Below are 16,014 nucleotides of genomic sequence, written 5' to 3' on the forward strand. Positions count from 1 at the left end.
CCGCGGGCGGTGCGCGCAGCCCGGCCCGGCCCGGCCCGGCCCGGCCCGCCCCTTCCTGCCCCGCCGGCGGGCCGCGGGGTGGGGCCGAGTCGCTCTCGCCGCTCCCGGCGCCCCGGCCCGGCTCGGCCATGCTGGACTTCGCCATCTTTGCCGTCACTTTCCTGCTCATCCTGGTGGGCGCCGTGCTCTACCTCTACCCGGTAATGCCGCCGGCGGCGGGGGGAGGCGCGCACGGCGCGGCACGGCACCCGGTGCAGGCGGGCGGGGAGCGAGCGGCCGCGGGGCCGAGCCGCCACCGCGCCCCGGGCGGCCTCGGCCCCTTCCCGGGTCCCCTGCGCCTGGGCGGGGGTTCGGGCCCGCCCTGGCGGTGCCACCGGCGGGTGCCCTGGGGCCCGGCTCCTGCCGTGGACGTGGCTGACGCCTGCGGGAGCGCTTGTGGTGCAGGGCGTTCCCGGCCGGCCGGCCCTCCCGAGCCGGCGGGGCAGCCCTGCCCGCACGCTTTGGCACACCTCGTGTTTTGCATGCCCCGGTGAATCCCTCTTAGAAAGGCTTTATCTGCTCACCTTGTGGTTTTGCACCTGTGCAGATCTCCAGGGCAAAATCTGGGTGTAAGATCTGCGTTGCAAACCTGACCCTTTAAGTCTTTACGCAGAGATCTTTCATCTAACTAGATGAAAAATCCTGGTTTAGCCAGTGGGACCGGGCACACGCTTACAGTTGATAGGCTTCATAAGCCTTAGCAGGTTTGAGGCCTGAAGATGTGGCTTATCCAGCTTTTGTTTAACGTTTGTAAGTAGTGCAGCAGTATTGATGTGGAAAATCCAGCTCTCCTGCTGGAAAGCTGTGGGGCTTCTATAAAATCTAAGTTCGAGGAGGTTGATGCATTTCCTTTTACTCTCTAGGCATCTAGGCAAGCATCAGGTATCCCTGGGCTGGCTCCAACTGATGAAAAGTAAGTGCTTTCCATCTTCACATCGATCAAGTTCAGCCTTGCCAGTGCATGCTGTTCATGACCAAATATCTTCTTTGTGTTCCTCAGGGATGGCAACCTGCCAGATATCATTGCCAGCAGCAGTTTGCATGAGTTCTTGGTGAACCTTCATGAGAAATACGGCCCACTGGTCTCTTTCTGGTTTGGAAGGCGTCTTGTTGTCAGCCTTGGCTCACTTGATCTCCTGAAACAACATATTAACCCCAACCGGTTGTGTAAGCGTCCTTTGCTCTGTCTTTGAGTCCATTTGTTCCTTCTGGCCTTGCTGGGCATCCTATGTCAAAGGAAGCTGGGGTATCATTCAAAGTAGAAAGAAAATGAGACTTAGTTTGTAGCTGATGTGGTGGTTCAAGTGTGTCTTTGATCCTGCTTATCAGACTTGAATATCAGTGACCAAGAGTTGCTGCTGTCCAGTGACCATGGAGAAATTAGTATGCTTGTGTCTTTTACCATCTCTCTACAGGCAAACGTTTATGGAAAGCATCACGCTTGTTAGTCACTTGAAACAGCAGGGCGAAGATCCTGGAGCAACTTGACATATATTTTAAAAGCAGCTTGAAATACAAGTTAAGGGGGGGAAATTTGCTACATTACGTCTGAAAAGAACTGTGCTAGTTTGTGATAGCTCCCTTGTGTGGTTCAGTGTGGAGGTTTTTAAAGTGTTATTTGAAGTAGTTATTTAACTTTTGTTTTTCTTTGGTGTGTAGAATTTTGTGCTGAAAACCTCTAGTGATCTTCCAGACTTGGAAGTGGTCAATGGTGCTGGTAGCTGAGTTGACTTTTTTAGTTCTGGGAAGATATTTTAATTTATGGTGTAAGTCTCTTAGGTGGGTGTTTTGCTTCCTAAGGTGATGACAGACAATGTTAACTCAGTTGAGTTTGCATTTAACCTCTTGTTTTTCCAGTTTTCATCTTGCAAGGTTGAATGAGGTGCTGATTGCACACCTCTGACCTGATACTGTAGGCTGTCTTTAGGCACAGGCAGATATCTCAGCATGACTTTATGCTGGGGTCGCGATGTGTGAGCTTCTTGTACAGTTGCATGACAGGCTCAGAAGAATCGGTGATGATCTGGGAAAGGAGTGGGAGTTAACGAAGATCAGCAAGACACAGTCGATAGCAGTGGCACTCCAGAAGGTAGAAACCCACCCTGAAAGATCTGAATGCACTCAAGTGTGTTTGGGGGAAATTGAGCAGACGGTCACTTTCTCAAAGCTCAGAGGAGTGGTGACAGACCCCTGAGCAGGCAAGTTCTCAGACATGTACTGAATTTGGGAGTAGCCAAATAGTGGAGAAAAAAAAATACAGTGCCTGGACTTCAATGCAGGAAATGTGACCCAGGTAGTAAAAGACTAGTCTGGCATCCTGCTATGCCAAGGGCTAAACATATTTTTTAAGGGTGGGGATAAATAGGAAATGCATGCCATACTTCTCTGACAATTAGACTTCTAGACAAGGAAAATGATAGAACTGTGTTTCTGTCAGGGTTTCAGTTCAGCATTTGCTTGGACACTGCTTGGGTTATCACTGAAGCTGGAGATAATGAGATATGAGAAGTGAAAGAGGGAGCGAGGCTGGATTGTGTTGGGGCAAAGAAATGCCAGGTTGGGGAGGTGAAATACTTCCACTTATGTTAGCAGCCTGCCCTGATGGTGTCACGCTGGGACTCCTTGTCAACACAGGGAAGCATGGTGTTGGTGCAAGGAGATGGGTACCCCTGAAGGCTAGGGTAGCAGAAACAGGAAAGGGAGGAGCAAGAGCAGGCTGTATTAATTGCCTGCAGGATGACATGGCAATGGAAAAAAAGGAAAGGGTGCATTGAGTCATGTGTTTTCTGTAGAGAGAGGAAAGCATCTAGGCTATTGCACAAGATGAACATGAGCCCGACCTGGAATCCTGTGTACGGCTCTGATCTCTGTATTCAGGCATGATTTTGAATAAAGCAAGTGCAAAGAAAGGCTGCCAGTGCTCTCAGAGGAGTGGCGAGCCTGTTGTGCAGGAGGAGCCAGGGAAAGTGTGTTTGTCCCAGCAGAAGGAAGAGCTTATGGGGGGATCCTCATAAAGGCCGCAGCAGCAGGCTTGAGAAGAAGGGTTCTCATGATCTGTACTGAACTCAGACCTGAAAAAGCAGCCATGTTAGTTGTATCAGTGCTTTCCTTTTAGCACTGATGCTTGTCAGAATGCTCAAACTTTATTAGAGGTAAGGAATCTTACTGATTGTTTTTCCTGGAGCTTTGAGGTATAAACAGTGTGTAATAGCTGAGGGCTGTAACAAAACAGTTCCCGTACTGTTTCCTGGTGAGTGGGAATAGGTGTTGTGGTAGCTCTCAGCCATCAACTGGCTCTGGGCAGCTTGCAGTTTTGTTGGAGACCTGGCCTTGCCTGTATCTCTTCTGTGCACACAGTGCTGTAGGGCAGCAGACAGTCCACTGTGGACTGGGTTATATCCAACTCCTGATTCTCCAGCCCCACCTGAAAACCTTTGCCATGTGACTCCTCCTCAGTCTGCTGGGGTACCTGAGGCCAGAGCTGCTCTTCATAGATGCCTGCTTGTTGGTTTCCAAGTTTGAGGTGTGGGGTTTGGCTCCAAGTAGCATAGAAAGATTCCTCTTGTCTCATGTGTGTGTCACAGGTATTGCCAAACTTCTTGGAGAGAGAAAGAGAGAGGTGCTGATAGTGCATCTCTCCTGAGAGCCTGAAGTTGGACTAATTGCATTCATAGTTATTAACAGGTTCTTAATGCCAGGAGACTGTTTTTCCTCATGCTTAAAGCAGTGTTTGAAGTTGGTACATTTTCATGGCCTCTTAAAGCTTGGTTGATTCCCATGAATGGCTCTGGGGAAGCAGTCCAGGCCTGTGAAGGGCCTGTGAAGAGGGTGGACTAGATCAGGATTGTCAGGAGAAGTGGCTTCAGAGACCCACTTGGAAAATTCCCATGAGTCGATGTCGCCTTTTGGGTTGGGACAATGAACCTGAAGCACACTGAACGCTGGAGATGTAGCTATGGGTCCTGGCCTGTTTGAGCAGGACAGCTTGCTGTTCTGTGTGCTTTTGTACCGTGCAGCTTTAGAGGTCCTTTCCATCTCTGATGTTCAGAGCATCTGAACATGCATGTACTTGGCATCTGTCTCGACTATCCAGAGTTAGATCTTTTCTTCATATTTACTTACAGTGGTGTCCAGGACAGCACTATGAGGTTCTTGGGGTGAGGGAGAAGATTTCCTTGTAAGTGGAAGGAACAGCTGAAATTTTGATATGTTTCCCTAAGAGGACTAAAAATGTAACCCTAGAGGTGTTTTCAAGACAAGGGCAAAGGAAGAGGTCCATGGAAGTGCTGGCAGGACAGAGCTCTGTCTTTGAGAGGCAGTTTGTGCCTTGTGGAGTCACTAGCCTCCTGCAGCTGTGGAGAAATAGCTGTTTCCCAAATATTGTGAGGCAGGGCCAGCGCTCAGCAAAGAGCAGCCTGGGCTTTGCAGTTCTGAGTTCACAATAGTGAGCGTATCGGTGGCATGGGACTGCCGGTTTGCACTAGGGACGGGGGAGGAAAAAATGGAGCCTATGGCTGATCCAGCAGTTTTCTTTCATATGCACCAGGAGAACTTTGCAGTTTCTGCAGATGATGGTGCTAAGCATCCTCTGGCCTCTCCAAATGCCTCTGCTTGCCAGATTTGCTGTGTGGGCTTTACCACCAGCCACGTGTCTTTCTGGCTACCCCAGTACTGTGCCTAGCTCTGCCAGGGCCAGTCAGCAGGGAATCGTGGCATGAATAGAAGTAGTCACTCCATGGCAAAGTACCTTGGAGGAGGAATTGTCAGCAACAGCTAGAGTCACGTAACAGCCTGCTCCATGTGGAGAGCCGCAGGTACCATCTGCTGTGCCAAAAGACACATGCACGTACTCCTTGTCATTCAAAGTGGGAAAGAGGGTGAGATGCAGAGCTTAAAAACATTGGAAGGAAAATTATGTGAGAGAAAAGCATTTAGGAAAGTTTACCATATTCATGCCTCTGGCCTCATTAGCTGCTTTTGTGTCATTAGGTAGTAAGTCCTCTGCAGGTGGGAATTGTCTCTTCTGTGTTTGTCCAGTAGCATAATGAGGCCCCAATCTCTGCTGGGAATCCTAGATACATCCACAGTTGGTAGAGTCATATATGTCTAGCCCAGCCTTGATGTTTTCTGATGCCTCAGAGGTTTCACTCTCCATCTGGGAGAAATAACAGACTGTGATAAACAGTGAAAATAGCCCGCTTGAAAACCCCCTGATTGCTGCTTCCAAATAGTTCCTTAAAGATTCTGCCAGTTCTGCAAGACCCACAGAAAAGTTTACAGAAAGGGAAGAGCGTATGCCATGCTTTATTGCACAGTTTTGCATTGACACCTAATATACTTTAGCAGATTTATTAAGTAGAGGCCCCTGGTGGTGCAATTCAGAGCGAAAAATCTAACTGAAGTGAGCCATGGGTATGGAAGATGGAAGATATGTGGTTTTGTCTAGTTTGAACACTGTTGCAAGTGTCTGTGTGGAAGGAAGATGGAAAGTAAGGCGATTCGAAGTAGAAAGCATTCTGTAGCTTAGTGGGGTACTGTTTTCTGTAACAGCTTCTCTGCTGACTGAGAGAGGTAGGTGTTAGTTTGGGAAGAGCTCATCAGCAGGGAACTCAGTGCATGCAAGAGAAGTCATGCAGGAGCAGTAGGGTGTCAAATGAGGTTTGTTGGGGCTCTGAAGCAAGGTAAGGAGCGCAGAGAGCAACCCCTGGCTAAGTCTCTCATGCGAGCTGATATGTCTTGAGTGCATAGCCATGGTCAGGGCAGGAGGGCTCACCAGATGTCAAGGGGGAATGTGCTAGAGGGGCTGCAGAGGAGGGAGGAAGCTGTAGGAGAAGGGGAAGGAGCATGCTTACTGTTGTCACCAAGTCAATGGCATAACCAGCTGGGAACTGGCAAGCTGGGAACAAGCTTCCAAGGTGTTATTACTAGAGTTACTTGGTAGAGCCAGCAGGCAACCTCTGCAGGGGGAGCTGATCACAGGATGGTACTCTGCCACGGAGAAGAGACCTTATGAGGTCCCAGCCCACACTGAGCAAGGGAAGCTTGACACCTCAAAGAGACTGTTCCTGAGGGAAGGAGCCATGCCTTGCTCACTGCCCAGAAGTAGCAGCGCCCAATTAAAGAGATTGCTGTTTTCATCATCCCTGTGTGGTGTCACTGCCTGACTTTTGAATGATGTTTCCTTTATTTGCTTTCAGTGGATCCCTTTGAGACAATGCTGAAGTCCCTCTTGAGGTACCAGTCCAGCCTGAATGGGGATACAGGAGAGAGCCACATCAGGAGAAAGCTGTATGAAAATGGTGTGACCAAGTCCTTGCAAAGTAACTTTGCTGTCATCCAGAAGGTGCGTAACTGCCTTTCTACAGCAGAGGAGCCCTGTGTGGCTCACAGGGGAAAGTTTAGTGAGAATGACCACTAGGATAAAGAAGCTGCATTCAAATTAGTGCTGGAACTGTAAGCATCTGAGACAGCGAACAGCCTCTGCCCATTCAAGCATGGTGTGAATATTTGGTTTCTCTTAGCTCCAATGGGTTAGGGGGAAGGGCTGGGCTTGATGACTTTTTATGCAAAGATACCAGATGCAGTTAAAGATACTGGAACATCTGGATTCTAGATTTATTTCCCAAGGCAGGAGGGAGGAGCAAGGAACCAGCTATTGGGACCACAAACAGGTGAAGAACTGTTCTGTTGACTCAGTCCAGCAGCCAGAATATGATCTGTTTTCCCAGTCTGGAGCTACTAGTATTAAAGGTTTTAAGGTTTCTTTTGTGACAGAGGGAACAAGAGGGGAGGACAGGGCTCCCTTGTTGGGGGAAAACCTTGGGAAGAGGCAGAAGATTGAGGCTAAAATGTTACTGTTTAAGTTAACAATGGAAGGAAACCCTGGAAAGAGTGTAGCTTGATGCCATAGCCATGAAAGCGTGGTCTGCCTTAGGAACTGGGTGGGAATGTCTCCAGGGTATGTTTGGTAAATAGGTTGCCGATATTACTGCCAAGTAATGGTTCCTTCCCTCTCAAGCTGTCAGAAGAGTTGCTAGCCAAATGGCTCTCCCTCCCTGAGGCACAACACGTGCCGCTCTGCCAGCACATGCTGGGCTTTGCCATGAAGTCTGTCACGCAGACAGCTATGGGCAGCAGCTTTGAAGATGACCGGGAAGTCATCCGATTCCGCAGGCACCATGATGCAGTAAGTGTTATGAAAAGCCAGAAAATCTCCTACTATATTTTTCCACGCGAACAGCACATAGTTTGTGTCTGTGTACAGTTTAGTACAAGCTACTGCTGAGACTTTAACATTAAGCTAACATTTAAGCTTAAGAGCTTGAGGGCTCTGCCTCGGTTGTCCCACTCTGAAACTATCAGAAAGATCCTACTGCTGATCCTGTTGTCATTAGTCTAAGGTGTTTCTAAAGGATCTGTGGGGATCGGGAACCCAGATCTAATGGCAGTTGAGAGGTGTTTGGTACCTAAGTCAGTTAAACTCTACTGGGAATGCCAGTGGAACTTCTCCTTTGCAAAGATCTTCTGAAGGCCCTGTGACATTATGGAGAAAGGAAATTCTGAGGAGATCCCAAGCTATGCCCACATCTGGGGATGTTAAATCTGCTGGTGATAGGATGGGAAAGAAACAGTTCCATCTCCCATTCAAGATTCCCATGTCTTTTCCCCTACAGTTGTAATTACAGTTGTTTCATTTCAACTCAATTTCAGCTATCATAGACCTAATATCCAGAATGGGAAGTGGTGTCCTAAAGAGGAGACCAGTTCCATTTTCACAGGAAGTCTTCATTTTATTTGGTGTTTTCATTTTCCTGACTAGGGAAGAACAGAAAAGTCCCAGCGGTCTCAGCCTGTGGTGGGTGATGGTGCTCTTCACTCTGTCTTTCTTTCAGATCTGGTCGGAGATTGGGAAAGGTTTCTTAGATGGGTCCCTTGACAAAAACATGACTAGGAAGAAGCTCTACGAAGATGGTAGGTTCCTCCCAAAATCACAGTCTTCCTCCCACTCTGATTAATACTTAGAGTTAGCTAGTGTATGGAAGCACTTCATTTGCCTAGCTGTCTTGGCTTTTCTGTGGAGTTGATCATCGTGCCATAACCTACTAGATGTGTCCTCCTTACTCTCGCATAAGATCATTGTTCTGGAGTTGAGTGACAATCCTGCCATTGCGCAAGAAGTTTGTAGGACTAGAACTCTAGTTCCAGGTCTAGTTCTAGACTCCAGTCTGGAGGCTGATAGAAGATCCTGGGAAGTATCTTGTGCTTGCTCCCTTCCTGTTCTCTTCCCTAGTGTCCACTTTTGACCTCTTTTGGAGGCAGGCAACTGTGCTAGATAGACAAATGGAGCCATTTGGTTTGGCCTGTATGGTCATTCTTACGATGCACCATTTGGTGAATGCGCTGTCAGACAGTCACTCACACGCTAGAAGACACAAGTACAGAGGTGCTGCTTTGATGGATACCTTCCACGTGATAGCCTCTGCTGTGCAATTGCAAGGTAACATGATTTTCAGGTCTGTTATGGCAGTGCTTTTATTTCTCATATATTTCACAGTAAGTTATTTTATTTTTTGGTTGTCCTGTCTTTTTTGTTGTTAATAGTTAAAGACTTTCAGTATTGATTGATAAGACGTTACACAAAAGTAGCTTATAATCTGGAACTAAGGATTTGCTGGTAAATCCTCCAAACACAGTTGGAGGATTTACCCTATATTGCTGGTTTTGGGGGTTTCAGAACCTGAGGACAACTACTGCCCCATTAAAATGGGCTTCTCCCATGGGCACTTCTTCAGGACTATTCCTGAATGGATGCATTAGGACCCAATTTCACAAACTCCAGATAGTGAGGCTCGGTGTTTAAGTGTTGCTGGCCTTCCTGTGCGGAGAGGAGGGAGGAAGGGTGGTTCTAAGATGAAGGGACTGAACTGGGCCTTGGTAAATCGAGTTTCAGATCCAACTTCTGCTCCATGTTTCCTGGATAGTCTTGAGGTCATTTAAACCAGACAGCCAATGGCATTTAGGTCCCTAACTCCCCCCCTAGTTCCCACAGCAGCCACCAGGATTTAGGCACCCAAATATTTTCAGATGTGTGGACTCTTTGTGCCAAAACCCTCCCACGTTTTCCCCACCTTCCTTTTTCTGTCTATGCAGACTCTTTAGCACAGAGCCATCCTCTTGCACCATGCTTGTAGAACCCCTAGCAAAAGGGACACCATCAGTGGCTGTGTAACACTTTAGTAACTATAATTCTACAGGCCGTGCAACTAGTATTATCTGTCTCAGATGTTTTTTTATGGGGGCTGATTAAACACGTTCTCTGATGGTTCAACACTAACTGTTATTTGACTTCCCTTTACGTGATTTCAGCTCATAGAGTACATGTCTCGGTTACAGCTGTAAGGGTGGCTTTTTGTAGGCAACGTGTCTTATTTGGTTCCTACATTTTCAACTAAATTGGAGATACTGCCTTCCAAATTGACAGTAACATGTAACAGAGGCTGCTTCTGTAAGTGAGCCCAGCAGGGACAGCTGGTCTGAAAATCTGCTTGGGGAGATGGATTTGCTTCTCTGCAGCACTCAGGATGACCAGGTTTTAAAATAAACATTTCTTTTTGCTTCCAAAGCTCTGATGGAGATGGAATCCACCTTAAGGAGAGTTACAAAGGAGCGCCGGGGCAGATCATTCAACAGGCATGTCTTTGTAGACACCTTGCTGCAGGGGAACCCGAGTGACCAGCAGGTCTGTGCAGCTGTTACGTCATTACACAGTAATGGACTTTTGCTATTACAAGCTTATTACATTGTAGCCTTTGATTAATTTAGGTTTTTGCATTTTAGGTCAGATTGCTTACTAAAGCAGGGTTTCTTGTTCTTTTCCCATTCCTACAGTGTTTAATTGCATTAGACTTTGGTAGCTTTCCTTGCCACTGCTTCGTTACTATTTTTATAAACCAGAATTATGTTAGTATTAAGCACATCTCATGTGCCATTCCAGTGGAAGTTTTGTAGAGTTCAGTCTGTGTCTTCTAGATGTATTTCCTGCTCTCTGCACTAAAGGGATTTCATGCACTTGAATGGAGAATGTGCCACTTCTTTTTTTATCTTTGCAGTCTTATGAGCTTCATTCTCTGAAGTAGATTTTTTTTTTCCCTAGATTCTGGAAGATACAATGATTTTCTCCTTGGCAGGATGCATAATCACTGCTAACTGTAAGTACAGATTGTAGGTAACTTTCCATCCTTACACTCAGCTGTCTACAACTGTGTGTGATGATGAGACTTATTCTAGGCTAATAAAAAATCATATTCATCATTCTGTTTCTCCTGAGCTACAGATGTATAGAAGATGCTAATTTTACAGTGGACTTTCAACACAGACTCACAGCTAGTGAGTTGAGACTAAACTGTGTTTGACAACCTTCCCAGTCTTTTGGTCAACCTTAGAATTTCTTCCCATTGCTTTTCGCTTGCACTCTAACCCCAGCCAACTGATGCTAAATTCGATGAAAAAGCACCAAAAGATGTAAGCCACAAATATCATGTTGTAAATGGGTTCTGGCACATGGGAAGGAAATTAGAGCAGAGTGCTGAATCTGACTGGCCACTTTTAATTTCTGGAGGATAGGTGTGTTCCATGTATGGAAGACTTTCAAAAAAGCTACTTTGGAATTTGTGTAAAGATTATGGAAAAAAACCAAATTAAAATACAAACTGGAGCTGTGTAAAATCTCCTATGATAGGGGGATGATTATCAGACCCCGTATCTCAGCCAATGGGGCTGGGACTCCAAAGAAAACCTCCCAGGTCCAGCTGGTGTTAAAGAATGTGGAAAGTAAATTTGGCAACTATGGTAATATTCTCCCCAGAGAATATCCTCTCCAAGTACTCCAGGAAGACTGTCATTTTAAGGGGCTTGAGTCCTCAGGGATTCCAGATAGTTCTCATGAATAGACAGTTTGGAGTGGTAGAAACATTTCCTTGTAGCTTTAGGGAAACTGCATCCTACACACTTATTTCTTATGCAAGGTTTCTTTTTCACTCTTCTGTTGAAGATATCTCTTGAGTCTCTCACAAAATAGATGTAGGGGAGACAAGTGCTGGCCGTCCTGCTGCAGAGAGCTGTACTGTTCTTGTCGCGCCCTGTCAGGAGCCCCAGACATTGGCTGTCTGGACCACGTACCTGAGATGTGCTGGGGAAGCCCCCTAAATTCGGGAATTTTCTGATGCTTTGGACTAACCAGCCTTTCATTTGCATGGTTGTTCCAATAACCCTGGTTCCCCAGGGTTTGCTGGGCTGTGTGGTCCCTTCCCCAGAGCTGTGAGGCTGAATGGCTCAGGCTCCTGCACAGCTCCCTAAGCTCGTAGCATTGGAAAGATAATTTTAGCTTGCGTAGTCTCTTGTTACACAGGAGTTCAGCCCCTACTCCTGCCAATGAATACAGAGTCAGTACAGCCTGCTGTGAACAGAGGTCACCCTCTTCTGGGTCAAAAAGTAATGTTGCAAATACAGGAAGTAAGAAGACTGAATGCAGTTTGTAAAGGATTGAATTTTCTGGGTCCAGTCTTGTGTTGATTTCTTCCCCAGTGTGTACCTGGGCAGTCTATTTCCTGACAACCTCAGAAGATGTTCAGCAGAATCTCTACAAGGAGATGGACCATGTTCTGGGGAAGGGGCCAATTACGCATGAGAAAATTGAGCAGCTCAGGTGGGTCCCATGGAAAGAACTGCAGAGGAAGGTTATCTCATGTGGTGGGGACAGGGGCTTCATGTGCTGGAGCCTGATGCCCAGCCTATACTGGGCCAGAAGAAGGCATCCAAAAGCTACTCCCTTCTTTTTTCTGGAAGTGAGCAAACCACAGGGTGACTTGTAGCACAGAGAGAATCTGCTGTAGGGCTCCAGACATGGGGACCAAGCTGTTCTCTTCAGGGTGTCTGTAGGAACCCTTTAGGTTCATCGGCAGAGGAGAGCACAGAATCAGTGCCCTGGCTGCCAGACCAAAATTTGTTTGCTTACTGTCGTGTTTGATTTCTGTCCTAGTTTTCCAAAAATAGAGGTAATCAGTCATTTTAATGGTTGGATTCATGTTAGACATATTTAGAGAGAAAGCATGGAATAATCTTCTTTTCAAAGGGCCACAGAACTAGGATGATGACTGGTCAAGGATGATGACTGGTCAACAGTGTGCCTTTATTTTTCATGCATCTGTTGGTGCAACTGGGTGCATTTTGTATTTGGACTAGTGTTAGAGTTTCAGTAAGGGAGTATTAGTGTGTGGGTTTCTTGCTGTTTTTTGTATGGGTGAGAGGTCCAGGAAAAGGGCTGGTGTGTTTATGCTTTTTAGCAGTGAGTTTAGTTTAAAATCTGAAAAAAGTGTGGTGAAGAGATATTTCAATAACCTTCCCTAAAAGCTGATAATGAGATTTAATGCTTCTTGCAAAGATGCTGGGACTCCTTGCCAGAAAAAAACGAAGTGCCTCAGTGTGGCTTGAGACAGCTTCAGGAGCAGACTGTGACCCTAAATGAAGCAGGTGACTCAGCTCTCCTTGCTGCCACAAGGACGTGGACGAGATTCTCTCTGGGAGGATTAAACTAACCAAGTCTTACTGGTTGCAGATACTGTCGGCAAGTCCTGTGTGAGACAGTGCGAACAGCAAAGCTTACTCCCATTGCTGCACAGCTGCAGGAGCTGGAGGGCAGAGTCGACCAACATACTGTCCCCAAAGAGGTAGGGCAGTACTGGGAGCACTAGGCCACTCTCCTTTCCTTGAGGGGAATTTGCTGTTTCCTCTTCTTCCTGCGGAGGAGTGAGGCAGGAAGACCATTTCTTCTGACACTGTTGAACCTGAGCAGCTGCTCCGTCGTCTGACAGTGCAGTTTAGCTCAAAGTTCGCCCTGCAGTTCCTCTGTGGGAGAGGTTCTGGGAATTCATGTTCTCTTGCTGAGCAGATTTGCTTCCAGTTCTGGGTCCACCAGGGATGAATCATCTTTCGAAGGGGCTTATGGGCTCAGTTGTGCATAAAAGAGCATGATTTCAGGCCTGATCGTATTGCCCTTATTTCCCACACAGAGTGGTACCTTCCATTGCAGAGAATAAAGTAGTCCATACATACATGCCAGGAAGAGTAGAGGAATGGGATCAGACCCTCTCTAACGACCAACAGTTGCAGCAATGGCCCTTAGAAGTTAAAATCCTGACATCTGGGCATGGATCATGGAAATCTGTAGATGAATATAGCATATTATCTTTTTAATCCACCTAATAAATATGAGTAGTCTACAGAATAATCGTCATCCAGCAGGGCTGTCCAGAGGTGTCTTTAATTGTGCGTTTCTTTCTGCTCTGACATGCATCTCCTAATTTTCTTTGTAGACACTTGTGCTTTATGCTCTTGGTGTGATGCTGCAGGATAGTTCATCATGGCCATCACCATACAAGTATGTAGAATCAAGACTTTTATTGCAACTAATTCCTTTCCGTTTTTTTAATTAATATTCTTTAGATCTTACAGCACAGCCTGTTTGGCTGCAGGGCCTGCCTTAAGCAGATTTTGGAGATGAAAGGGAGTCTTTAAGAAAATCAATTTATGATTATTTGTATTTTCAGGGGTAAGGAAAATGCTACCTCATTACTTCTGTCTGTGAAAACAAAACTGGATCCAGGCCAGTATTTCAGAGGTTAAAGAAAAAAAATTGCTGTAGCTTCCTGTGGCCTCCAGGTGGCAAATATTAACATGTATCTGACTTACTTCAGTTGGGCTGGGAAAAAAATGTGGGTCAGTTATTCTAGACAGAGAGAACAGACAGCTGAGATTTAGGAGAAAGAATAGAGCCTTTAGAACAGCACTTGTCTTCTCCTGCAAGTGTAGCTCTTACAAAAGGGTCAGACATTGATGCACTGATCTACGAGCATCTTGGCAGGGATTGCTCACTAGGATGGGACATGCACTGTGTTTAGGAAGGGTTTGCTGAGGCCTCGTGGGAGGGACGGTGAGGGCTGCTATGAACACTGCTATTCCAAGGAGAAGGACGTTGAGGTTTAGCCTGAGCTAGATGTGTATTTCTGTGACAGCGATAGGAGATCAGCTCTTTGTGATCCTTTCACCTACCTACTGTGCAAAAACACTGTGGGTGGCTGTTTGCCCTCCCTATTTTTTAGTTAGGCAGCTGCATTTTCTTTCCTATTACAATATCTGTAATTTGCCACTTCAGTCCAGGGGGAATATAAGTTTGATGCTGCTTTTACTGAGGGTCAGCATCCACATGCCTTTTCACCTTGGTAGAAGCAGAGCTTGGGTGTTTAGGCAGGGAGCCAAAGGCTTGAAGTATAAGCAGAAATATTTAGCAGAAAGTGAAAGAGAACTGCCTTCCATCCATCAAATTTTCTGGGTTTTTGGTTTTGGGTTTTTTTAATATTTAAATTGAATTATATTTTATTAGTCTCCCTGTGGCTACTTGATTATGGGAATCTTATTTTAACTCATGCCAGCCCTGGATAATAGTCTTCTCACAGCCTTTACCATCCTAATGCTGGAAACCACTTTTCTCACTTGAATGAGTCACCAGCTTCCCTCCCCCAGCACATACACATACACACACCAGCTGCTTGAAGAGAAGGGTGAGGGGCAAGGAGAAAAGGGAAATATTTCTGGAAGTGAGAGAGGAAGGGACACAGGGGGAGATACAGAGGGAGACAAATCAGATTGTTTGTGCCCTGGAGGGGAATAGAGGGCAGGTAACAGTATCAGCTCAGCTGTGTTGTGTACTCAAGCTAAATACCCACTGCTGAGAGGTAATGCATATTAGTTCCAGCCCTGTGTCACACTAATTCAGTTTATCAGCATTTTGACCAAGCTGGGACACAGCTGACCAGCTGGGAGCATAGGTGGAGTGGATGCACAATTGCCTTCATATATCTATGTAGAATTACCCAGCATGATTTAGAGAGAGGAAATTAGTGAGATTCTGTATTTCATTGCCAGTTTCTTACTCACGTGTATGTGCACATGTGTCTGGGGAAAGGATCCTGTGCCCACACAGAAAGGCTAAGTGTATTTTATCTTTCATAGGTTTGACCCAGCGAGATTCAGTGAGGAATCGGCCATGAAAAACCTCTCACTGTTGGGTTTTTCAGGAAGCCAGGAGTGCCCAGAGTTGAGGTGAGCATAGCGAAGGAGGTCTTTGTGTGTCTCTGTGGCAGACAGGAGAGAAGGCGTTTTCAGCCTCTCCCTGTTACTGGTGAGAGGATCTGTCCAAGCTGGCAGTTGTCCTTTGGCGGATTTACATCATAGCAAGGTTTTTATTCTTTTCTCCTGCCTCTTCCCTCAGGTTTGCCTATATGGTGGCTACAGTTCTGCTGAGTGTCCTGGTAAGGAAACTGTATCTCCACCCAGTGAAAGGACAAGTCATGGAGACCAAATATGAGCTAGTAACCTCACCAAAGGAGGAAGCCTGGATAACGGTGTCTAAGAGAAGCTAAAAGCAAGCAAAACAAGGGGCTAAAATTGCCAGCAGTGAAGTTCTGAGCAAGGGTCTTTAGGGAGAATCATGCTGGTGTAACACTGATGCAGCCAAGGAATTTTACATCCAGATTTTGTTACCTTCCACATTCTTAACCACATACCTCTCTTGGGTACTTTTTCTAACTCAACTAGTAGTCATATTAAACTAGATTTAATCTGTATGCCTTTTTTGCATTTGCTTTTGGATCTCTGGCCAAACCATTGCAAAGGAGGTAACAAAACCTTGCAGTGGTGTATGTATGAACTGACGGATGCCAGCTAGTCAAAGACCAGACCTCTGGTTAATCCAGCCCCTTTCCAACAGCAGCCAGAGCTAGATAAGAGTGCCTCTCTCATCCAGTGGAATGCTTCTTCATGGATCCTAGCTAGATAAGACCTTGGAGGCACAAGGACAAAGCCTTTCTCTATATATAGGTATTTTTATTCAAAGTGTCTTTCCTTGCCTTGAGCTATAGT

At 46.3% G+C, this 16,014-nt stretch overlaps 1 protein-coding gene across 2 annotated transcripts; it reads left to right on the plus strand.

The window, feature by feature from the left end:
* The first annotated feature begins 107 nt into the window (after positions 1 to 107).
* Positions 108 to 15,719, plus strand: LOC104263955 (cytochrome P450 20A1). 2 transcript variants are annotated; one of them, XM_059820337.1, is made up of 13 exons: positions 108 to 200; positions 903 to 952; positions 1,040 to 1,206; positions 6,237 to 6,382; positions 7,058 to 7,225; positions 7,932 to 8,010; positions 9,663 to 9,778; positions 10,193 to 10,247; positions 11,623 to 11,743; positions 12,653 to 12,764; positions 13,410 to 13,474; positions 15,106 to 15,195; positions 15,365 to 15,719. In XM_059820337.1, exons 1-13 carry the CDS (start codon positions 129 to 131, stop codon positions 15,513 to 15,515), a joined length of 1,392 nt encoding a protein of 463 aa, XP_059676320.1. In that variant the 5' UTR covers positions 108 to 128; the 3' UTR covers positions 15,516 to 15,719. The 2 variants fall into 2 exon arrangements, with proteins under 2 accessions (XP_059676320.1, XP_059676319.1); XM_059820336.1 differs by having other exon boundaries at positions 7,058 to 7,220; positions 7,897 to 8,010.
* The last annotated feature ends 295 nt before the right edge of the window (positions 15,720 to 16,014 follow it).

The sequence above is a fragment of the Gavia stellata genome, chromosome 8, assembly GCF_030936135.1.
Source record: "Gavia stellata isolate bGavSte3 chromosome 8, bGavSte3.hap2, whole genome shotgun sequence".
Lineage (NCBI taxonomy): Eukaryota > Metazoa > Chordata > Aves > Gaviiformes > Gaviidae > Gavia > Gavia stellata.